Below are 22,531 nucleotides of genomic sequence, written 5' to 3' on the forward strand. Positions count from 1 at the left end.
AGAGCCCGCGGTTTCTGGTGGCCATAGCACTAAAGAAGGGCGTTGTTGATTAGCCCGAGTTTGTAAAGCAAGAATCCACACCAATGATAATTTTGGGAAGATGTGATGACAATACTGCTCGTTGCAAGATGGAATTTTCTCTGGTACATCGACAATGATGTACGGAGAATGATGCCAATGCTGTCCAATAGATGGCAGTGCTGAAAGGTAACCTCTCTTGGTCCGAAGCTGAAGGCTTGAGTGGCGCTGGTGGTGACGTTTCAATCCAGTAACTGGTTCCAGTCTTTTATCTTGAAAATATGTAAAAGCGATCTGCAGTAATTACTGTAAATATCCGAAATAGTTGTGTAATAAGTTTTCATCAAATCCATCAAAGGTAGCCACTATAAGCAGGACGCTATTCTGAAAACCTAGGAAAATAATCCTACATTTCGGTGGTCGGTCAACTCAGCCTCGGTAGTGCAAAATTGAGTTGTCCGGGATTGAGTTGACCGGGTTTCAGCTGACATAGAACCCTACATTTCATATCTTACAACACCAGTTGCATTCGAACCAAAATTTTTTCAATTTTTCCCTTAAACATGAACATATGTCATTTTTAGTATGAAATGCAAAATATTCGCAAACATTACTTTTGATAAGCTGCTCGTTTTGAAGCTGCTGTATTGTCGACTGGCTTTTGATCTTAATAAACTTCGTTGTCACTTTTTTCTTTATTTTTCTTACAGGCTACGCTAGGCACATCAGCCGCGGTGGTGTCTTAAATCGCTAAATTGTTATGGGTAAAAGCTCGATCGGAATCACTAGGCAACTGGTCATTGTTTATTATCTGCAATAGGCTGGTTGATGGGAGAAACCTTTTGTTTGGACCAGACACGTCTGCAGTATATGGCAAAATAAAAAAAAAATTTTTCTATTCTCTCTCATAACTTCTTGCGGTTGTCGTTGTGTGGCGCTTGGGACATTTTTGTGAAAACTGACCAGCTATTGTTTGTAAGCTTTGCTTTGTCTGCAATTGATCGTCGTTCGCTTCTGATCGCGATTTGGACGAATTGAGGTGATAGGTCGTTCGTTTTCTTTGTGTAAAACCAGGACAGCTTAGTTGGAGGTAGCTTATAGCATGCGGTTTTCGTTCCTTTATTGCTATCATGCTGCTGTTCTACTGTTGTAGGCAAGTTTCCTACCTTGTTGACTGTCAGTCTCAGACTGTTAACTTTTGTGAACTTTCACGATTGCTATTTTTTCGGCGCTTTCACTACAGCATTTTAAAGTGGGAAAAAGCGCTTGAGAGCATATTGAGACAGCTATATGCATGTTTGAATCACTTTCAGAAGTGGATAGTGTACATGTTGGTCATATTTAACGTAATATCTTATGGTAAATCTATAAGTTAGTATCATAATCTTTTTCCTCGTACTAAGAAAACTCGGTCTCGTGCAAAGTGCGCAACCAAATAACATCACAATTTGGGTAGATGGGGTCTAGTATACAAAGTCATTAACCGGTTGTGCACTTATGCACTAGATCCGAAAAGTTAAACTCGATGATGATTCCTCATTGCTTGAGCCCTGGGTCGTTACCGGGCTAGACTTCTTGCAATTTCTCATAGACATGTAGGCTGTGTTTTTAATTTGGTTTCTTGATTTTTTTATGGTTTTGTTCAAATTTGGAATTATTCGCCAGGACCACTTACAGGAACAAGGGTCGTTAATTCAGTGAATGGAGTTTTCTGCAGTTTTGAACAGGGGGCAGTTCCAGTTCACCACGAAATATTGATGAGATATTTATATAGGACTAGTGGCTTACTGTATTTACAAACCAGGAACAAAACTTGGGCTACATTGTTATTCACAAATCATAATAGATCTATTTAGGCACAAGGCACTGTCATAAGGCTGTAGGTTTGGACATCGGTATGTAAAAGGTGAAGTTTGAGTAACTAGGATTAAGTCAGCTTTATTGATGGATTTGCCAGAAAATTTTGCAAATGAACCCAGTTCATCAATTGCTCTTGTGTATGATCGTTGCCCAGTATGCGACGAAATTGGAAAATCACTGACTTGTCATGATTGCATGAAGAATCACAAGCAAAGTTTTCTCGTCTTGGAGCAGGGTCAGGTTAAAGGTGACAGAAGAAAACTTGCAAGTGTCATGTTTATACCAAGGCAAGGAAAGTTTCCTTCTTTCGTTAATCTGGTGAAGTCTTACCATGTTATATTTTTGCTTATCTGGTTATGCTAAAATTGCACAATAAAATAAAGTATATCCATTTTGTTATGTTGCATTTATTATTTTATTTGCATGTATAATGAAATGTGTTAAAAGCAGAGTTGTTCAAGAAAAATTGAAGCATTTTCATGAAGTTTATCCTCAATTTAAAGATGAACAAGAAAGGTAAGTAACATCATAAAATAAATTCTTTAACTCTTGTAAAAGTTCTTCTTGAATGCTTTTACATGTTATTTTATATTGGCATGTTTGTATGTGCAGACATTTATACATAATAGTTCACTTAAATTACGGTATTTCAATATACGAACACAACAATTGCACAACACACATATATCTTAGACAGGCAATGCAAAACTTTGTCAAAGATTAAACTTTGTTTTATCTTTTCAGCATTTCTAAGCAAGTAGAAGATTTGTCACCGTGCAAGCGACTTGTAAGCAATTTCCTTTGATAAATGAATAATACATTGTGATGTCATAAACTACTTCTTATACAGGAAAGCGAGGTAGCACAGTTCACAAATCGAATAAAACGACTGAAAGGACTTCTAACTAACAAGAAAAGAGAGCTACAGCGTGAAAAACAACTTCTTGCAGAATCCCACAGAAGGTTACCTGCGACACAAAAGAAAATCAACAAAATTTTGGAAAAGAAAAAGAAGTTAAAAGATTATGTCGACAACAAACAGGTTACCCATGTTGAAATGAAATGGAATGAGTCTATCATTGCTTGATCTTTACTATGTGGCTGTAGAATTGCACCGAAAAAAGGTCAGATATTAACAAATCTTACAGTGAAAGCTTGTTAACTAAGTTGAACGGAACCAATTAAGTAATTTTGATTTATCCAAATTTTTTTGGTTTCAAGTTCGTGGAAAACTACTATGAAACATGACTTGGGTGTTGGGACAATAGATGCACTTTTAGTAATAAATTAACAAAATGTGTTTTTCGAGTAGATTGTTTTTTTATAATACAAAGAACATTGTTTATCAGTACTTTGCACTGTGAAGATAATAGTAATGCCCGGCTGATTTAAATGCCAACACTCTGGAGTCCGGGGTCATCTCACTGGTCTAACTGCTTAACACTAGAACGACGGAGGGTGTCATTTTGACACTTTTTGAAAAATAAGATCGTACTAACCCAAAGTCGTTTACTGTAGAAGTGTTTTTTTGTGACTTAAACTTAAACACTTTTTGTGACTTTTAATCCTTTAATGAGCTTAATGCAAGACTGTAACCATTTGTTGTTTGGAGTACAAAAAGTGCTCTAATCTGGGTTGTTTATCTAGAACGACGGAAGGTGTCATTTCGACACCCTATTGTACGATGCACAAACAGGTCCCACCAAAGCTATGAATCTCAAATATTTTTGTGATATAACAATCTAAAATTCCTCGTCTGTGATACATGCATTGTTTCATTATCAAAGATCAAATGTCTCCACGTTCTTGCTTCCCACGGTCTCTTTTATAGCTTACATGAAGCGTAGGCTTATACGGCTTACTGTACGTCTTCCTGGCGCAAAATCCGCAATTGCAGTGAATTTCTCGCGTAGTGTGCATTCGGCTGCAAACGAGGTATGGATGGAATTTGTAGTGAATAGTGCAGTTTCTGTTCACTGCATCTGCAGACGAGGGAGTTTGGCGGACTTGTGTAGTTTTTCTTTGGGTCTTTTCTTTCTCTGGATCCTGTATAAGGAACTGAAACATATAAAACTTCCCAGACGGATATTTCTGCAAAACTTGGCGGAAGAACTTGGGATGCTCTCTGTAAAAAGTTCCTCAATGCCTCGCTCTGCAGAAGAAGAAGCTGCTAGTGGAGATCAACAACCACCAACACGAAACTGCCAAGTCAGAGACCACTGCAAAAAAGAACCACTCTGTTGGCAGATGCCACAAATGTGATATCTCCCTATGCGGAAAATACACTGCCAGTATACAGCGTGTGTGCAAAGGCTGCAAATGAAGTATACTCACATATTTTATGTCACTTGTTTAGTGACGTTTGACTTGTTTTTGTTGTTAGACTGTTGGACTCCTAAGTACATGGGTGTCAAAATGACTCCCTCCGTCGTTGTAGGTTAATCAAAATTTCAGTCTTTCTAGTGTTGAATATCTCACGTCGTTTAATTGCTTTAGTTATCACATTAGACTTGTTTTTTGTTACTGTTGCATATTTCTATTTCATCTAACTCCAAAGTCATGACAGCCTCAATTTGCATTAAATTTTATGCACTGGAATCCATGTAGAGGCATTAAAGTATAAGTTCTAAGCTAAATTAGCATTTGACATTTCTAGCCAAGTAACAACACATTAATGAAAAGAATAGGTCTAGCCAGAATGTTTGGTTTACAATGAATAAATTTTCTCGTTTCTTCGCCGTGATTGACCCAGGTAGTTATGTCATTAGGACCGCAAAAACACTGTGAGCTTGCCAAACTTTTTAAGTTAAATGAATTTGAGTTTTTGTTGCTGGTTCACATTTTAATTGGTGATTTATTTGCCAAGGCTGGTCAAGTTACTCCAAGTGCTATTGAATTAAGCGAAGTCGAGTTAATGAACTTTTTACTGCATACCTTATATAACCATTTATCATATTATTCATCAGCAGTATCTGCAGATTTGATATTTTATTGATGTGGTTTGTAACTTTTCACAGAACAATATCAAATTAACACTGAAACAAATGCAAAGCGTGAACATCCAGCTGCATGCCCAAAGGAAGGAACACGTCCGTATGCTCACCAAGTACATATTCCCTATCGAAGAAATTCGACCGAGCTTGCCAAAGCAAATGTACGTTGATACAAATCTGGATAAAAGTTTTCATTCTTTTTCGGCACTCATTTTTATCTTCCATGTGTCCAGTGACAAGAACGAGGAAAGTTCCGACGATGATGTCATCTCTCTTCAGGAGGAGCTGGCAGAAGCATCCAGGCTTGCGTTTGTGAACGGGAAATGGGTCGACCAGGAGGTGACTGTCTTCTTTGTACATTATTGCATATATGTTGTCTATGTATGGGCTATTTTCTTCTTATGTATTTATTTTTTAAATTTCTCTCGTTGACGAAAGATTTCAAATGTCCAGCTTTACACAGTGATAAAAAAATTTTGTTACTGATGTTTTTCGAGCCGTGGAAACCTTTTATCAAAGGCTATTAGTAGCGTATTGTTAAACTTGGGAAGGTTGGGAAGGTTGGGTTGGAAAACATTTGCAAAAACTAGAGTTTTGTTATATTTTTGTAAATTACAAAGTTGAGTAGTTAAATAGTGTTTTAAAATTGATTATTGTATAAAGTTTAAATTTAATTGCATAAAAGGAAGAAACATAAATAATGCTCATTAAATGGACGATTCTTTTCCCAGGTCGGAGTGGGTACAATCGTTGAAATATCTGTCGGTGCTGATGTTGCAAGTGCGCCATCTGATGGTAATTATTCACAGTACGAGTCGTGGCTTGAATCAAACCACAGCACGTCTGGCAGTAACCCACCAATAACGAGCATGTTGCTATCGCAAGCGCAGAGCGCTTTCGTTCCGAGCAAACACAGCGAGGTTCTTGCAACAGGGGCGGCGTTGTGCCACGCGGCCCAACTGGTTCGTGTGATTCAGAGAATTTGCGCATTTCACCTGCCTTATAAAGTGCACTTCAAGTAAGACTGTGTTTGAGCTGTAATAGAATTACCGTTTTTAATCTGAGAATCTCGTTTAGTTATACTTTTGTTTTACTTGATAACTAAAACTTGTTACACCACTTGGATGACCGCCCTTAGTGTTACTTTTTGTTATATTTGAGGTGGTAAACCGATTTTTGCTTGTAGCTGTGTTAAAACGGCCGGTTTTCAATTTTCAAATTTTGCTTCAGGATCTTCAGTGACCCGACAGTCTCCTCAAAGTCGTTTATAAACAGCGTGAAACTTTTCAACAGCAACCTTCTCAACTTGTGCCTGTCACAAGGCGTTGATGGGTCGACGTTAGATCCTTTACGAACTCTCCGAAACCTCCAGATTCTAGTTGGTAAATTGGAGAAGGATGGTTGCAGGTTGGTTGCATGCTCACCATTTCCACGCAATCTTGCCAATTGTATTTCAACCATTTATTGACCAGTGCATGTTATATCCAGGCTCGATCCATTCTTACCATCGCACAATATTTTGATTTCTATGGAAGAAGCACTTGGACTAAGGGATGTTTTGGATGAACCTACAGATGATGATGACGACTTCGACTGGCAGTTGTCGATCAACGATGAATGGGAAACAGTTTCTCATGTGGACACAGTGAAGTTAGTGAACTGTTTAATGTATTTGTGGAGCAGGATTAGCTTTAAATTGTTGGCAATTCTGCTCAAAAGTTGTTGTTTAATTTGTTTATGGCTGTGCAAGCCACTAGAGCATCGCATTCCCACATCGTCCTACCTTCAATGTCTTTGAATAAAAACACAGAATACACGACAACTTTTCTTTACTCGACACGAGCTTTTGCAAGCATTAGGTGTGCTCGGAGAATGAGGCTGGCTGATTTAACCGATTTTCTTAGCCATTAACCAGCCATAGCTGCTTTGTCAAGCCACATTGTTAACTGCAGGCAAATCTGCTATTTATTTTCAAGAAAGTGGCTGAAAAGTGTTGTATTAGCAATGTACGTCATGCTAGATTTCAAAGTTTATCAGAGAAACAATATATTTAAGCATTAAAATGGTTAACAGAGCAGCACATTGTCACAAATTGATGGATTACCTAAAATTTTACTCCATGTTCTCTCCTACATGTACGTTTTCGGCTAATGGCTGGCAAAGTTTTTATTAGTCAGATTTTATTTTCCCAGCGCTAAGAGTGAGAATGAATTTCTCATCTTGTATGACGTCACGATGGAGTTGACTGCAAACTCTTTGCATTTCAGCACCAGCCCAAGTGCGGTGACCTTCACATCGACCAACACCCAATCTAGCATCCTATCTCAACCAGCAGGCCTAGTCACCAGTGCCCTTGACTGGGCGACAAAAGGATGGTGGACGGCCGGGTGAATCCCCTGTTCTGATCTCCAGAGTCAACCTGTACTTGGTGTTGCGCCTCCCTGTGGTGTAAGTCTACTCATTATTGTCTGCAGTTTTATTTCGACATTGCCATTTTCCTGGTTGATTTTTCTTTTAAATAACGTTTTAATTTGCATGTTTTCCACGTGTACACTGGCAAATTTGGTTGAAAGTATTACCTTAAATATCTGTCCACGATATTCCTGCCTTAGCACTAACACTTTCTCACTTTCCAATTGATCTGATTACTTTCCTTTGTTTTAGCTATTGCGCATGCGCACTTTGAACATTTTGGAATAAACTTTTGCACAAAAATTTGCTTGATTTTGTGTTTTTATTTCTGCTAAGAGGTCTGGGTTAAATTTGAAAGAAAATTGCACAAAACAATAATTTAGCAACAAATTTGAACTTTTTGGATTGATCGCGTGAAAAGTAGCTTGGCTACGTCACAGTGACGTGACATACTCGTTGCTCTTTAGATAACGTCATCTTTCTTTTGCTTTTGTTTTCCTGGAGAAACCGAACTTTGTCACCTTAACAGCGCCCTCTTTCGACTGCTGGAGTTTTGCGTTCTGTTCAATTGTTACGTCACTGGAAAATCTGCAGGTAATAATGACTAGTTTTAACTGAAGAAAATGTATTATGAAAATATTAGATGTCTATGCTACTCGTACCTCAAATGTTTCCTTTTCGCATTATTTAGTGTGAGGTCATTGTGACGTCGATCACTTGCGTCATGTGAGAAATTGTCGCCATTTTCTAGCAATCCGCCGCTTGTCGCTGTCGAGTCGGATTTGGTAGCGAATAATTTTCCGACCAGACTCTGCTTGGTCACGTGACCTGTTCCGGATGCCGATTTCTTCCTCCTCAACCCCAACCACCGCGATTTCTTCCGGTTCTCTTCCGCCGAAGTCTGTCTAGATTTCAACCGGATTCCAGAATCGACGCCGCGATCCTCCATTGTTTCGCGCAGAGGATTCGGTTCTTTCTCTTTAGTGATGAGGAGTTCGAGCTTTGGCGCGCCGCTGGAGTTCCTCTTCACCAGCGTCAGTCGCGCTCCCTCTCTCGACGTCGATTTTGACATCACAATAGGCCGGCTTGTTCGTCTTCTCACCTCGCTGTCTTTGATGACGCCGCATCTGTTCGGCGATTGGGAGGAACTGCTGGACCGTGACGGGCTTCCCACCGATGAGTTGAGCGACTGTTTCGTGCTGACGTAACTCATTTCCAAGCTGTTTGAATCGTACAAGCAGACCTCCCTTGTGACGGAATAATCATCAATCGCCTGGCTGCTCGCGCTGCTCAGTTTTGATGATGACGACTCGTTGTGTATCTCGTTTCCAGAATCGTTTTGCGGTTCTTGGTCCGAGATACTTTGTTCCGCTTCACCAACGAGACCAATTTTATGCATTTCCTCGATTTTTGGCGAATCAAAATCCTCGTTTTCTACATCCGGGTCCCTCTCCCGTCCCATACCCGGGACATCTTCACGCCAAGCCCACCTGACGTCCATCGGGCTGTCCTTGACGTCACAATCCTGAGCAGGCTGGGGATCGAAGTCATTCTCCTTCTCTTCATTATTTTGATCTTGTGATGCTTCGGAAGTAGGAGTGAGATCGCTGGACATTCGCATCTTGTTTTTGGTCACTTCCTGTCGGAACTTCATCTTCGAGAGCGGGATCAGGGGGTTCTTGGAGGTGAACGTGAGGCAGTAGAAGTTGACCTGGACTGCGTCATCATCGTCGTCATCATACAACGACCAATCATCTTCGTCCACGTTTACAAACAGACTGTCGGGTCGAAACTTTTCGCTGTTTTCATCCAAATCGCTGCAGCTATTTTGCGATGACGTATACCTGCCCTGCGACTCGTTGTCGCACCCTAGTGGTTCCGGTCTTACGTCATCGGCAGTCGGATAATCGGACATTATGACGACATTTTCGTAGCGCCTCGTTTTTATTTGAACATTTTCTGAATTTTTTATATTTTCAGTGAATCTTTGCACACTGGGGATTGAAACTTGATCCTGTTCGACGTCTGATGTTCTGTTGTATTTTGGCTTCCTGAGGAGTCGTTCCTGCTTCTCGTTCCTTATAACCTGCTCTTTACTTCTATTCGTGTTAAGAATATTCTCATAATTATGACGTGGCATTGCCGCGATTGTCGTTTGTTTATTTATTTTTGTAGGAATGCAGCCAAATTGTACTCGCTTTGTCGAGTTCCTTTCCGTTTTATCACCCCTTTTGGTTGGGCCGCCATCATTGGCTACTTTGCCTCGTTTCTGGGATGGGTTGGTGGGTTTGGTTACGCCTGATGAATTCTGTGATTTATCATTTACCTTATTACATTTCATAGCGTTCAAACGAGGCGACTTTGCTGGAATTTTTTGCGACGAAAACTTCCCCATTCTTTGTGGATTTCTTCTACCAATCGCGTCAGTTCTTTCGTTGCGTTGCTCAGGTTTTTTTGCCCGTATACCGGCCGTACTATGACCAAGCTTTGTATTGTCTGTCGGCGTCGTTCGCGAAGGAATTCTGCCACTGGCGCCAGTTCCTGTCGCTTCTGTCCCCACTGTCTGAATTTTTTTTGTCGAAATTCTTGTGGAAGATTTCTGTGGCAACCTGCTTCTATGCTTCTGCTCACCAGGTGGCAAACTTTCTTCTTTCAAGCTACTTTCAGGTGTTTCCCCGGCGATTTGAGTTAAGTTTTCCGTGTTTGACCCGAATTGGCCCGACTCATTGTTGCTTTCAGCGCGAACAGGGACCAGTTTATGGACGCGGGCTTGAGCGATGTTGTAAACCATCTCCTCCGTTCCCGGCGGACTATTTTCCGCAATCATGGGCGGAATCCGTATAGGAACTGACTCCGGCGGACCTTCGTTATCTGTCAGTTCCCTGTCGCTAATGGCAACGCCGTTGGTGTTAACGTAGACAACCGTGTCACATGATAGTTCGCTACCGGAAGTTAACTCCATTCCAGAACTAGCAACAGGGACAAGTAATTTCGTCATCACGTGGATGTAATAACGTCATAATTATACTCCAAAGCCAATTTTACCTCGATCCCATACTTTCGTCATCTCTCGATTTATGATGTAAATGTTTTGTTTTCATCCTGGTGGCGCCAGAGAGCTGACGTCCGTGGTCATTTGTTGAAGACTGCAGATGAAAAGATCTAGTTCATAGTTTTATATAAGTCGGTGTTAAATCGCAGCACTCAAAATCACCTTCCATCTTCTCTTCCAAACACGATGAATCCTAGAAGCCATTTGTATGGTCGAAAGCGTGTCCGAATACCGCGTGACGTCACGTGAAACGTGCGCCAGCATTATGACGCGACAGTTGACGTTGCCCAGCGATTCCCTCAGCAGGCAGGTCAGCTTGCTCTCCCTATTCATACGTCACACTGAGTGAGCCGCAATTGACTAAATAAGAAAACCTTCACTTACTTGAACGGCACGTGCTTCGAGTTGTTCACAATGGCCATTATGACGTGCCCTAGCGAGGAGAGAGAGAGCGCGAGGGAATTGGTGGTTTTAATGAGAGTTTTTTCGCAACTTCCCAGGTCAACAAAGTTCAAGCGGCTTAGACTTGTGGCCGCTGTGAAAGTGAATTTTTCAGATTTAGTTCATATTCTTGGCGTTTTACAACTTCAAACACCAGTTTTTCCACCCAGGACATCAGTTAGAAAAGTACCAGCCAAACTAATGTTAAATACGACCCACTTTCTCCGTTTAAGTCCTGTTTTTGATGGTAAAGATGAAGGGTAAATATCATATGGGAGTGCCTCCGCGCATCCGCCGTGTTCCGCGATCCTGAGCAGCTCCGCGCCGCTAGAGCCGCATCCAACAGATAAGCCGCCCTGTCTGCCGACCCTGCCTTGATCTCACTCAGGTTGGTCAACTGTTGACCAATAAGCGGTCAGATTTTAAAATAAGATTTCGCGCCTTTATTGCACATAGACATCTTATAATACCTGGGTGCCGAGCAGTGGATCTTTGGAAAAGTAAAGTCCCGGAAGTGACGCTCTATCTGAAATGTTAGAATTAATCATTTGAAGAAGGAATTTGCAACGTAAAACTGAAATCCTTTTTTTATGCATTTGTTACATAATAATGAAGTCGTTTTAGGCTCTTTTTTATAAACGTTGTCATTTTTGAGTTATGTTTAATACGTCAGAATACAAACCCGAGAACTTCCTTCCATTAAATAATCACTTGAGTATGACGACATAATAAGATAAGGTACCGTATTGTGTCTAACCTTCGTTGTATCCGACCAAGAGATCTCGGAGTCTCTCGGTTCTTCCGTACACCTCCACTGCTGACACTTTCACGCTGACTGGCGTCTCCTCGTGGTCTCCACCGAGACATCTATACAACCAACTGATGGCGCAAGGGATCAGCCCGATGTCGTCACGTGATTTATCCTTTCCCATCAGAACATACGTCTTCCCTGCTCGATATTACGTCATAATAAAACGCCGTTCCAATTTTGGTCGCCAAACTCATGTTTTTTGCAAGTTATACCTAGGTTTGCCTGACCGTAGCCCAGCACGGTACCATCTGCACCCTGCAGGACCCCTTGGATGACGTCATGCAGGCTGGTTGCGCAGATTTCGGTCTAAAACAAGAAAGACGCGAAGCAGGTTGAAGAATTTCTGATCGTTTTTCAACTTTAAAGTGAAGTGGATGCCACCTGCGTTGTATCTTCCGTGAAGACAGAGTCGAAGGCGTAAACTTTTGGCGCCAAACTTTTCGATCCGTTTGACTGATCATCCGGAACGAAAACGCTCACGTTTTTCCGGTTGTCTTCAACTCGAAGAAACTCTTGGGCAGATGACGTCACTTCAGAACGGTCACGTGACAGTCTTAGCATGATTTTTACCTGAAATTGAAGGCGAACGAGTTCATTGTTGCGGTGCTGAAGTACAATGTTCTAAAGACGACTTATTCCAGTCGTTAATTCCTTTCTGACGTTTAACAATCAATGACGTTGTTCGCCGCGTTTTTGATTAATGACGTATTCGCAGCAATTTGTCAAACGCTAATTTCGAGTGACTCTGCGACGCCATATGGCGGGAATATTAAGATCGATGCGCGCTTTCGAATAATGTATTATGATGTAATAAAGGAATTTGTTGCGTCTCAGACAATCGTTTGAGCTATTTGTCAAAATAAATCTTTTTTTGTTGGTTAAGCTCGGGTATTGTGTCTTAACAATTACCTCCACACACAGCTTTATTTCCGCCTGTGAGCACATAGGCAAGGTGGTGCAGAGCATGTTGACGCTTCGCTGGAAATGACCTAAAATGCGGACATCTGTCGCTTCAAGTAATAACTCAAGTCCTCCCACCGCGAATCAGTTGGTCACGCTTGTCAACCGCGCTACCTACTTGGTACAACGTTCAAGTTTTTCTCGTAACGACTAACATTTATCCTCATTATGACATCATCATTTTAGTACGCTTCTCTTGTGCTTATATGAAATATTAATGCTTATATGAAACATTGATAGCAATTCGTGCTAAGTTCAATGTTATATTTGCGAACAAATTGATAAAAACATGGCGAGATGGCCGATGTGTGAACACCACGTGCTGCAGATGACGGGTCTCCACGCAAGATCGACCTGCACCTAATTTGACAAAATTCTTAGCGAGCCAATGAAATAAGACACTGCGTGCTAAATCGAGCGCAAAAAAACGATTTTTGTTTCGAACTGGACCTGTATTATTGCGAAAGTTCATTGTTCGATCACAATTCTTCAAGTATGACATAACAATAGCGCTTGTTACTTTGCTGGAAATTTTGCTTCAAGAAACTTTTTAGGCCAAGGCTTTTGGTCCGAAGTGGACTTCGTTTGCTGAAACAAATTTTCTACGACATTTTCTGCTGCGTTGTGACGTAACAGAACAAAATGACCTGACATATGTCCACGCTTCACGATTCTGTTCAATAAAAATGTTTAAGTTCGCGAGATTCCCGCAGGATTCCAACAGCTGTTGTGGTGAAGGAAATTTTCTGTTGGTCAAATTTGATTAGACTCGGAACCTGCGCCCGCCCGGGTCATTTTATTACGTTTTCTAGTCAAATAAAATCTATTTACTGTGAGCTAATAACGTCATTATTGATTACGTATTTACCTTAACACGAGTTTCATTTTAACACGCGAATGACTGTACATAGTAGGCTATACAAAAAATCGTAAATAAGATTAAATTTGTTTTTAATTTCAACCTTTCCAGTCCCAGGTTTTTCCTTTTTTCTTAGATTTTCTTCACCGGATGAAACTATCTTCATCAAAGCGGCCGGAAGCGCCGGCGGATGTTTTCTGATCAAGTCTCGATAATTTGTCGGAAACTTTCGCTGCTGCCGGAGCCTTTCACCGTTTCCTTGACTTTTTGATGTAACACACGATTGCTTATATGACGTCATAGGTTGTTTCCTTCCCGCCCTGACTGGAATGTTTCCGCCTCCGAAAAAATTCCCGTTTGGCCTAAGGTAAGACTTTTTAAGCATTAATAACAATAAACATTTCTGACGTCATAATTGACCTAGTTGTGTAATTTGTGACGATTTGATCGGTAAAATATTTGAAATACGTCCACCAATCGTGATCGCCTGAACATAACATTTAATTTATGACGTGTGCAACAATTGTTTTGTAACAAACTACTTCCGCAAAGCAGTCAGCGCGGTCATCGTCATAAATAATTAATGATTGTTGTAAAGCGAATTTAAGGGAGGCATTAATTTAAAACTAACAAACTTAAAAATAACACCGGCAGTGTTTGAGAAGTCACTCAAGAAAAATAAAACGTGCGAATAAAAAAGTGAAATAAGACATTTCAAAGCAGAACACTTACAGCTGTATAGTCGTTGTGTTACTTTTATTTCATTTGCTTTACACATCACATACGTATTACGGGGAAGTCTTTTTAACACCCTGCACAACATCTCACCTGATGTTTTCCTTCGTCTTTGCCAGCATTTTTTATGACGTCATAAACTTTCGAGTTCATCAGCAACCTTCCCTTCAAACCCCGTACGTCATAATGACGTGTTACTTAGCAAGTTGTTTTATTAGCTGCTTTGGCAAATTTATATTCTTAGTATAATGCGGTAGATGGTACCGTAGATATATTCCGCCTGACTTAACACACAAGCCTGATTCGAAATTTGACGTCACATCCAGCAAGGCTGCTTTGTTCTGCCTGTGTCGCTGCGTTGCCAATATGTGCCTACTTCGGGAAACTTTCTGAAATTTGGCAACCTTTGAACTCTGTGACCCTGCCTGCTCAGCCCGCAATGTATCAAAGCAAACTCACGCTGTCAACATTGTATATTTGTGACCTCACAGCACGTCACAATGTTATTCCAGTGTGACGACATAGAAAGCATTCTTCTCCCTCTCCAAATATCGATCTTGAATCCTTTCGCGTTACGAGGCCCCAGACATCAATTATGCATCCGTATGGTGGCCGCTAATCCGACCAATCTGCCCATAGCCTTATTATCGGCTCGCTCTAATCGCCGCCGCCGTCGTCACGTGATACATGCAACACAATCTGGCCTATAACGTCATAATGTCAACCTTAGATTTTCTTATCTTTAGGGTTTCAGGCACGGTTTGGAAAAGGATCAAGTGCTATGAGGGTAATCGTGGTCGAAAAATCGTCAACTCAAAGACTATGCTCACGAATATCTTTGCTCATTTTTTGTCATAATTAGGAACCTACGCGGCAATGTGACCGTGTTAAGCAGGTTTGCCCAGACTGAAGGCGTCTACTGTGATCACGTGATGTGTATTTCTTATCGTATTTCGCCGGGAATTTTTGAAACCTGATAAGTGACGTAATACATTAACTGACGATCAGTCATTGTACGAAAGGTGCGTCTTCGCTTATTCCGCTTTGAACGTGATTTAAGCCTAACGCGTTGACGGTTGGAAACGCCGCACGTTTCGGAAATGGCACGTCTATGAGAAGTCGTTCATCGGTTGTGATTGAAGGCCGCTGTAACAACGTGTAGTTTACTGCACTCACTTTACGTTTATCTCATGGATGATTTCATGCAGAGTCGTAACCAAGTCATCAAACTCGAGTCGCAAGTCAAGTCATTTACATTTTAGGGTATAAGTCAAGCGAAGTCATTTGGTACAAGTGACTCGAGCCAAGTCGAGTCCATGAAAAATATGACTGACTATGACACTGATACTGTATATGATATATGACACTGCCTCTAACAGTTACGACTCTGGTGTATGTAGATTTTTGTCAAAAATTTGTTATCAAAAAATCTACGCTTCGAAACATCTTATGAATTGTGACGTAATTTAGGGTTTGAAAATATAGTATGCGGCGTATCAAGAACGGGAATTATTATGTCACAATGCAAAGTGTCGGTTGAAGTTAGTCATCGCACGCAATGATGCAACCTATATGACGTAATTAAATAATTTGGAATCGACGCAAAGCATCGCGCAATGTAACGGTTGCAATGAAATGTTTTGCGTTTTTGACCTATACCAGTCGTGTTCAACTTGATCCTACCTTAGAACCTCTATAATTAATTTATGCAGATTCCCATCTTAAAATTCTTACTTAATACTTATATAAATACATACTAATGCCTTATCCTGCACGTCATACTGTGAATAACTCTGTAGCGCCACTTTGTGGGGACCAAATTTTTTCTCTGTCAGTCGAAGGTTTTTATGTTAGTTGTTTTTCATCTGTAAAATCTAGGCGTGTGACGGCTAACATTAATAAGAGAATAAGTATTTAGAACTTTTAATCTTCATTTTAATTTTCGAATAATTAATTACTAATTAGACACGAACAGCGCCAGGCAATTTGCTCACGATTGTGCAAGCGCCCGTAGGATTTTATCAAACTTTGTTTTGTTGCGATTCATTTGGACTCCAGGGTTCCAGTTCAATCACATGTCGTCTTTTGGCAAGGTGCGACCTTATGACGTAATAAACAACAGTATATTGCGAGCCAATGTTGCATCACAGAGAACATGGAAGCTCGTAAACGGGCGGCTTAGTCTTATGATGGGTTTCAATTTAATCACAGAGGTCACTTAAAGGTGACAATTTATTGTGAAAAAAATGTTAGATTTTACTCTTTAGCAAGTTTCTTGCTTTTTATATTTTTGTTACAATGCCTTTTATTTGCATAGAAAGTGAAGTGTGACGTCATCTAATTAAGATAGCAGCTTGCTCAGGGAACATTTTTCTAAATAACTTCCTAATTTACCGGAAGTTATGTGATCAGAAATACCGTGTTTTATTTATAATGTCAGATCTATTATGTCGGAGCGTCTGATTTGTCGCTAAAAAAACTTCAGTGTTGTCAGTAAGTTGAGTGGAAGATATTTCCTCAAAACAAATCGCCCTTTCGCTACAAACTAACAAAGAAATTTGTTTATGGAAAGACACTCGATGGTTCGTGCAGCGAACGTCACAAACGTACTTCGAAGGTGTCAAGATATTTTTGTTTGAAATTCTCTTTCTACTCAACAAAAACACTTGCAAACTTATTTACGTCACACAAACCACAAAACAAAATATTTTTCAAATTTTCTAGAACTGCCCTGGTTTATGTGCAATATGTTTGAAGTGTTTCGTCACAATGTGGGGTGATTTCAGAGGTCTGCGCCAATCACGCGAAGCTGATCGTTCCCGCGTTCAATATTCGCCATTTTTGTTGTGATGCTCTGATTGTCGCAATAATTCTGGCGCCCTCTGTGGTCACGTGATTGCATAAGGCTCAATGCATCGCGATATAAAGAATCGATTCCATTGTTCTGTCGCAGACGAACCTTATGCAGGGCAATGCAGTTGCCATTGTCAGTATTTTAGAAAGTTGTTCGAAAAGTTAAAGATTTTAATTTTAAGTTGATGCAGAAGAACTGAAGTTTTTAAAAGTTTACAGGATGGAATATTTTTAATAAAATAATAGTAATAAAAACTCAATTTAACATCGCATAGTTTAAGAAAGGGGGAAACTTCTTAATTTACTGTTTTTAAGCAACAAATAAATCAAAAAGCGATGAAGCTTTTATGATTGAAATCGACTTAACAGGGACATTTTTGTTTCAGTTTCGAGTTTCGAAATTTTGTTGGGCAGACATTCACCCAGAAAAAAATTTTCCTATAGAGAAAGTTCCTGTAGTAGCTAGAATGGATTATTTTTCGTTTTATAACGCCAACGATACCTATGGTGCCTATGATGTCTATGGAATCGGTGACCTCGGCGATCTGGGATATGACCTCGGTGAATATTTCAGTGCCGATGAGCACGACATAGTCATTGAAGGTAGGAAACGAAAGATCGGTTTTGGCGGAAAATTATAATCTTTTTTGACCTCTGTATTCCAGTAGAAGCAGAGGAGGAAAGCCCGCAAGTGTACGTATGGAGAGTGACGCTTCTGCTCATCATCTGCGTGGTGGGGTTGCTAGGCAACCTGCTCGCCATCTTCCTCATCCTTGTTTTGGAGGAATATCAGAAGTCGATCACGCATTGGTGAGTTTTCAACAACTATAATTGACGAAATCTCTCTTTCCTCCAAGTGATTTGTATTTTCCTCCAGGTACGTCCTCCAGCTGGCGTTTGCCGATTCCATTTTCCTCCTCACGCTCCCATTCAAAGTGAGCGAGGAGCTGAACCAGGCTTGGATCTTCCCGGAGTGGATGTGCAAGGCGAAGGAGACGATTCTTTACTTGAATTACTACGCATCAATCCTATTTCTTCTTGTAAGTTTGTTTTCATGAAATGATTGTTACAAAATTGTGACGCGACCATATCAGTTATGACGTCATAATTTTAGGTGATGAGCTTGGATCGATACATCGCGGTTTGTCACACATTCTCGGGAATCTTCCAGAAACTTCGGAGCAAGGAAGCGGCCACAATAATCACGATTGTGACGTGGATCGTGTCATTGTTACTCTGCATTCCTGTCATGATGTTCAGTTTCAAAGTTGGAACAAATCCACGATGTCGATGCACGTGAGTTGCCATGGAAACCAACTATAGAACGTAGTCATTCTTAAAATAGCGACCGACCTACTTGACCAGTGTAAATGGAACGTCATGTCACCTCTTCTTCTCTTCACAGGCACGAATTCCCGTCGTCAAAACTGACCCACATAGAACAATGCATAGCGGACGGATATGACGGAGAACTTCTGGAATTTTGCGTCTTTTTTGCGAACAAAAGTTCTCAAAGCGTACGGCAGGAGGAGCACTGCAAGTGAGGACACAGTTCTAACGTGTTAATTCAAGTTTAAATTGAGTTTCGTGCCCTGCGCTCATCTTTAACCCTGCGTGCAGGAAACCTCTGGACAAGGCCGCACTTTTCAAGGAGATCCTGAATGGATACGATGCAGCTACACTGACCAGTTTGGCTTACGGCAACTATGAAGAACTGTACAGACCTAATGACACCAACGACACCAGCGGCACAACCTACCAAGTAGGCCCAGATGAGTTCATAGACGCCAATTGTCACTACTGGGATCATTCCGTCGGCTGGATCGCTTACATCGCATTCAACTTTGCCGCCATGTTCCTTGTGCCTTTCTTCGTGAGTCTCGCGACGTCGTAATTTTGCTCTTACAACGTCATAATACTTGCTTTAATGATGTCATACTCGCAAGAAATGATAACCATTGTTTGGCTTTAATTATTGCCGACTACAGCTTCTGCAATTATGACGTCATTATTGATACAGGTGCTGGTTATCTGCTACGGGTTGATTCTCCGCCGGATATCCAACCGACCATTCCGCACAACCCGTTACCCCAGCAGTTCCAGCACGGCCTATATGACGTCACAATCGGGTGGTAAGCGTCGCAAATCGAGCGGAAAGTCGGACCGGGACCGGACAAAGATGACGGTGATGTGCGCGGCACTGGTCGGAACGTTCGTGGTCTGTTGGTTGCCCTACCACGCCGTCCATCTCGCCAAAATTGCTGGAATTAAAGTTTCTCCGAATAATGTGAGTTTGTTCAGGAAAGACTTCTATTACGTCACAAATGTTGATTGTTATGTTACCATTGATTTTCTTGAGATCCGTTTGGAAGTGAAAATAATCGGACACTTAAACGATGAAGGACAGTTAATTGCCACAGCAACTACAGTACAACTTTCAACCAATAATAAGATTATTTCTTTTATCCAAGTCTTTATAATTTCAGAAAGACATCTGTACAATCCTTCCGGTAGTTGGCGCCATGCTGGCTTACCTCAACTCGGCCTTGAACCCGTATCTGTATAGTTTCCTTGGCACAAAATTTTCCAGAAGATGGAAGTAAGTTTTGAGGAGGAGGATTTTAGTTTTTATGGGTTTTGCATGTTGGTGCTGTCGTGGACGAAGTTACTGTTGTCGGAAAAGTCATGTTACTGTCATCCTCCATTTACGTCATAATTGCATTGTCACTATACATCAGGCATGCACAACATGCGGCCCACGAGATATTCCGTTATTTCGCTCATTCAGGCATTTTCTCCACGGTTACAGTTACATAATCAACGAATCCGATGCTTTACCGCCGCTAAGCGTTAAAAACAACTAGATACTGTAGTGCGAGAGGCAACCGTCTCTTGACAGCAACCATCTTCTCAACGATATCTCTTATTCGACGGTTAATCGGTCACATTATATAAAGTAGGCTACACGTTAGTTACAACAACGTTAGCACGCGGCCCGCGAAAAATATTTTTTCGCTAAAACGGCCCGTGTACTGTTTTGAGTTGTGCATGTCTGCTATATAGGCTAGACCTCATTAAACTGATAGTCTTTATTACAACATCTTTCTGTTTACTTTGTTTTGTCACTAATGAAGTCAACACACGATGATCACGTGATTGCGTAATACCTGGATTTGTTCCAGGATGCGCTGATATGATCTCGTGCGGAAAATCATCGGAAAACGTGTGTTAAATCACCCAATTGTTACGTATTTTCATGTAACAAACAAGCACTCGATTTCACCACGAGACTGTGTTGATTAATGCAACGGGTGAAAAATGTACAACAGCAGTTTCAAATATATGAATAATTGTGACGTAACAATTGATATTTTGCAGCATGGCGATGAGAAGATCTTTCCGGCGCGGAAGTTCTAGTTCTTCTTCATCAGTTTTCGCAAGAAGCGTTCAAATGAAGGGGAAGAAACCTCACCGCGAGGGAAGCTCGAGTAACCCCGCCACCTCCATCACCAGGATCAACAGGTTTCAATCGTTATCAATTTTCGCCTCATATATCTTTAACGTCGCTCTCATTGATTGCTATTATGACGTAACAGGCACAACGTTCACGAAATCAACTATCCACCGGAAAATTCGCATGTGATCGAGGTCAAAGGTCAACCAGTTGAAGATTTTCAAATGGTTCCGAAGAAACCAACTCAACAATCGCCCCCTTGTGATGCCGACAACTTACATGGCGAAAACGACGTTTTTGAATCGTAATTGTGACGTAATAAACCTGTGCATGATAGGAGAAATTTGCGGACGTATACTGTAATGGATCTGACGTAATTTCTGCTATTTGGATTCTGTTTAATGTTCATTTTGACGTCACAATTGCAATCATTTGACTTACCGTTACAGAGTGAAAGTTGTTACTCGATAGGACAATGAATGATGAATGATTTTAAAGTGATTTATGTAAATAATTTCGTGTTATAAATTTTTTGTGACTTAACTTTGAAAACAATTCGTCAAATTTGCTCACAAGTCTTGTCGCCTAATTCCTTTTAGTTTTGGTTTCATCATGAAATCTGTAAAAATATTTTCCCCGTGGTTCACTCTTACATCCATTGTAAAGTATCAGCTAAAAGAAATTTTAATGATAATAATTAGAGACTTGTTAAAGCTGTTTGACTGAAATTTGTAGCAGTCCGACATTTGGCTTTTTGTAATACATAAAGAGCGTTAATTAGCGGCAACAATTTTTCAATAAATTTGTCGTAAGGGGTCGCTAAATGTGCGTAAAATATGGTCGCTCAAACTGGAGTTGTCCTATTCTTGGCTGGTTCGTTAAATAAACGAGCAGCTGAAAGTGGTTTTGATCTTGTAAAAAGAAAGGTCGGATCACGTGACATACATATCCCATCATGGTTTGAAAATGTCACGCAAGCTGATCTTTTATGAACTACAACTTGTCAGCATCGTTGTCGCAGCACAGTAGTTTGAGTACGTCGATGGCTTTCTCGTCGTCGTCGTCGTCGATTCTGCAGGCATGACGTCATCATTTAGCGGAGTGCAGGTTCACGATGTCATAAAGGTTTGAACAATTCCTTTGTTTCTTTCCACTCCATTGTTATTCCTGCTTCGCAGCAAACAGTCAATTGAAGCGAAATCGTCGCCAGCTTAGTGGGAAAAACGCGCGCGCTTAGAGCAATCGACGTCATAATAGAATGAGTGCAGTCAAGTAAGTTTGGTCGCGAAAGGAGAACTCGGTTGGTTGTTTGAGGCGAGATTTGCTCAAAGTTCATTAAAACTGAAGCCACATTTGCTGAACAATTTCTTTATTGCATTGAAAAGTTTGCTACTACTCTACTTGCTCTACTTCGCATAACCTTTTGAATAACCGGCCACTAGATGCTGCATGCTCATGAAGACAACAGCACACATGCTGAGACTAACCATCTCGTGCTCCAATCCTTCTTGTGGTCCAATGGAAGTGGGCAGCTTGAAAAGTTTGGATACTTAGTTCTACAAATATTTATTATGGTCTACTACTTGAAAAATATAGAGTTTTGTTGCACAATAACTGAGTTTAGAGACATTACATGGCCCTTTCTGCGCGAATCAGACCAGATTGAATCATAGCCCGTGATACAACAATCGTTTCTGAATTGAATTATCTTTGATGTTTAGCGATCGTGACCTCATCACGTGTCTTATTGTGGAGATTTAAAATGAAAAAATGTTCAAAATACTGGGTTTGGCGACGCCATTATGAGTCAACAATAGTATTTTGTTTAAAAATCTCATTGCTATGATGTACGTGGAGGTTAGTGGAAATGGATTTTGTGAAATTTTCTTGTAATTTTTAAGTTTTTAGAATTTTTTTGCAAATTTTAAAGTTTTAACGACATTTCATTTAATAACTGTCTTCTATTGTGGAAGGATCAGGTCAACTTTACCAACACATAACCATAAAGAAAGCTTAAAATAATATTTTGCTGCAGTGTTGTGAAGTGAAGCGCTGAAGCGGAACGAATCGACGCATGACACAG

General features: G+C 40.7%; 3 protein-coding genes across 7 annotated transcripts; 2 read left to right on the forward strand and 1 right to left on the reverse strand.

Annotated features, from left to right (window-relative positions):
- The first annotated feature begins 1,849 nt into the window (after positions 1-1,849).
- On the forward strand, positions 1,850-7,993 carry LOC143462793 (beclin 1-associated autophagy-related key regulator-like). Of its 3 annotated transcripts, XR_013118205.1 has the most exons (11): positions 1,850-2,165; positions 2,329-2,394; positions 2,623-2,665; positions 2,729-2,920; positions 4,896-5,210; positions 5,603-5,889; positions 6,102-6,278; positions 6,360-6,521; positions 7,139-7,319; positions 7,751-7,877; positions 7,975-7,993. XR_013118205.1 is itself a non-coding variant. In XM_076961082.1 (10 exons), the coding sequence occupies exons 1-10, from the start codon at positions 1,963-1,965 to the stop codon at positions 7,260-7,262; spliced, it is 1,497 nt and encodes a 498-aa protein (XP_076817197.1). In that variant the 5' UTR covers positions 1,851-1,962; the 3' UTR covers positions 7,263-7,586. The 3 variants fall into 3 exon arrangements, 2 of the variants coding, with proteins under 2 accessions (XP_076817196.1, XP_076817197.1); XM_076961082.1 differs by lacking the exons at positions 7,751-7,877; positions 7,975-7,993 and having other exon boundaries at positions 1,851-2,165; positions 4,896-5,032; positions 5,105-5,210; positions 7,139-7,586; XM_076961081.1 differs by lacking the exons at positions 7,751-7,877; positions 7,975-7,993 and having other exon boundaries at positions 7,139-7,586.
- LOC143462763 (uncharacterized) lies at positions 7,593-15,093 on the reverse strand. The gene is made up of 12 exons (XM_076961029.1): positions 14,235-15,093; positions 13,510-13,768; positions 11,969-12,157; positions 11,800-11,893; positions 11,534-11,725; positions 11,247-11,302; positions 10,996-11,173; positions 10,720-10,870; positions 10,498-10,660; positions 10,329-10,429; positions 7,946-10,252; positions 7,593-7,871 (listed from the first exon to the last, which is right to left on the reverse strand). The coding sequence occupies exons 1-12, from the start codon at positions 14,261-14,263 to the stop codon at positions 7,757-7,759; spliced, it is 3,834 nt and encodes a 1,277-aa protein (XP_076817144.1). The 5' UTR covers positions 14,264-15,093; the 3' UTR covers positions 7,593-7,756.
- LOC143462785 (somatostatin receptor type 3-like) lies at positions 13,639-21,351 on the forward strand. 3 transcript variants are annotated; one of them, XM_076961065.1, is made up of 11 exons: positions 13,639-13,773; positions 17,381-17,597; positions 17,660-17,804; positions 17,872-18,034; positions 18,109-18,290; positions 18,400-18,534; positions 18,615-18,867; positions 19,015-19,281; positions 19,481-19,593; positions 20,373-20,516; positions 20,591-21,351. In XM_076961065.1, the coding sequence occupies exons 2-11, from the start codon at positions 17,462-17,464 to the stop codon at positions 20,754-20,756; spliced, it is 1,704 nt and encodes a 567-aa protein (XP_076817180.1). In that variant the 5' UTR covers positions 13,639-13,773; positions 17,381-17,461; the 3' UTR covers positions 20,757-21,351. The 3 variants fall into 3 exon arrangements, with proteins under 3 accessions (XP_076817180.1, XP_076817179.1, XP_076817178.1); XM_076961064.1 differs by lacking the exon at positions 13,639-13,773 and having other exon boundaries at positions 17,168-17,597; positions 17,663-17,804; XM_076961063.1 differs by lacking the exon at positions 13,639-13,773 and having other exon boundaries at positions 17,169-17,597.
- The last annotated feature ends 1,180 nt before the right edge of the window (positions 21,352-22,531 follow it).

Source organism: Clavelina lepadiformis, chromosome 6 (assembly GCF_947623445.1).
Source record: "Clavelina lepadiformis chromosome 6, kaClaLepa1.1, whole genome shotgun sequence".
Lineage (NCBI taxonomy): Eukaryota > Metazoa > Chordata > Ascidiacea > Aplousobranchia > Clavelinidae > Clavelina > Clavelina lepadiformis.

Bases quoted from the DNA above. Each gene is read 5' to 3' on its own strand.
- LOC143462793 (XM_076961081.1), top strand. From the start codon at position 1,963: ATGGATTTGCCAGAAAATTTTGCAAATGAACCCAGTTCATCAATTGCT. The intron at 2,166-2,328 runs GCAAGGAAAGTT...TGTTAAAAGCAG, and splicing joins AGTGTCATGTTTATACCAAG to AGTTGTTCAAGAAAAATTGA. The intron at 2,666-2,728 runs GTAAGCAATTTC...CTTCTTATACAG, and splicing joins TGTCACCGTGCAAGCGACTT to GAAAGCGAGGTAGCACAGTT.
- LOC143462763 (XM_076961029.1), bottom strand. From the start codon at position 14,263: ATGCTGGCAAAGACGAAGGAAAACATCAG. The intron at 12,158-13,509 runs GTTGAAATTAAA...CTTCAATTTCAG, and splicing joins AAAAACCTGGGACTGGAAAG to GTAAAAATCATGCTAAGACT. The intron at 11,726-11,799 runs GTATAACTTGCA...AATATCGAGCAG, and splicing joins CTACGGTCAGGCAAACCTAG to GGAAGACGTATGTTCTGATG.
- LOC143462785 (XM_076961063.1), top strand. From the start codon at position 17,342: ATGATTGAAATCGACTTAACAGGGACATTTTTGTTTCAGTTTCGAGTT. The intron at 17,598-17,659 runs GTAGGAAACGAA...TCTGTATTCCAG, and splicing joins GCACGACATAGTCATTGAAG to TAGAAGCAGAGGAGGAAAGC. The intron at 19,282-19,480 runs GTGAGTTTGTTC...TTATAATTTCAG, and splicing joins TTAAAGTTTCTCCGAATAAT to AAAGACATCTGTACAATCCT.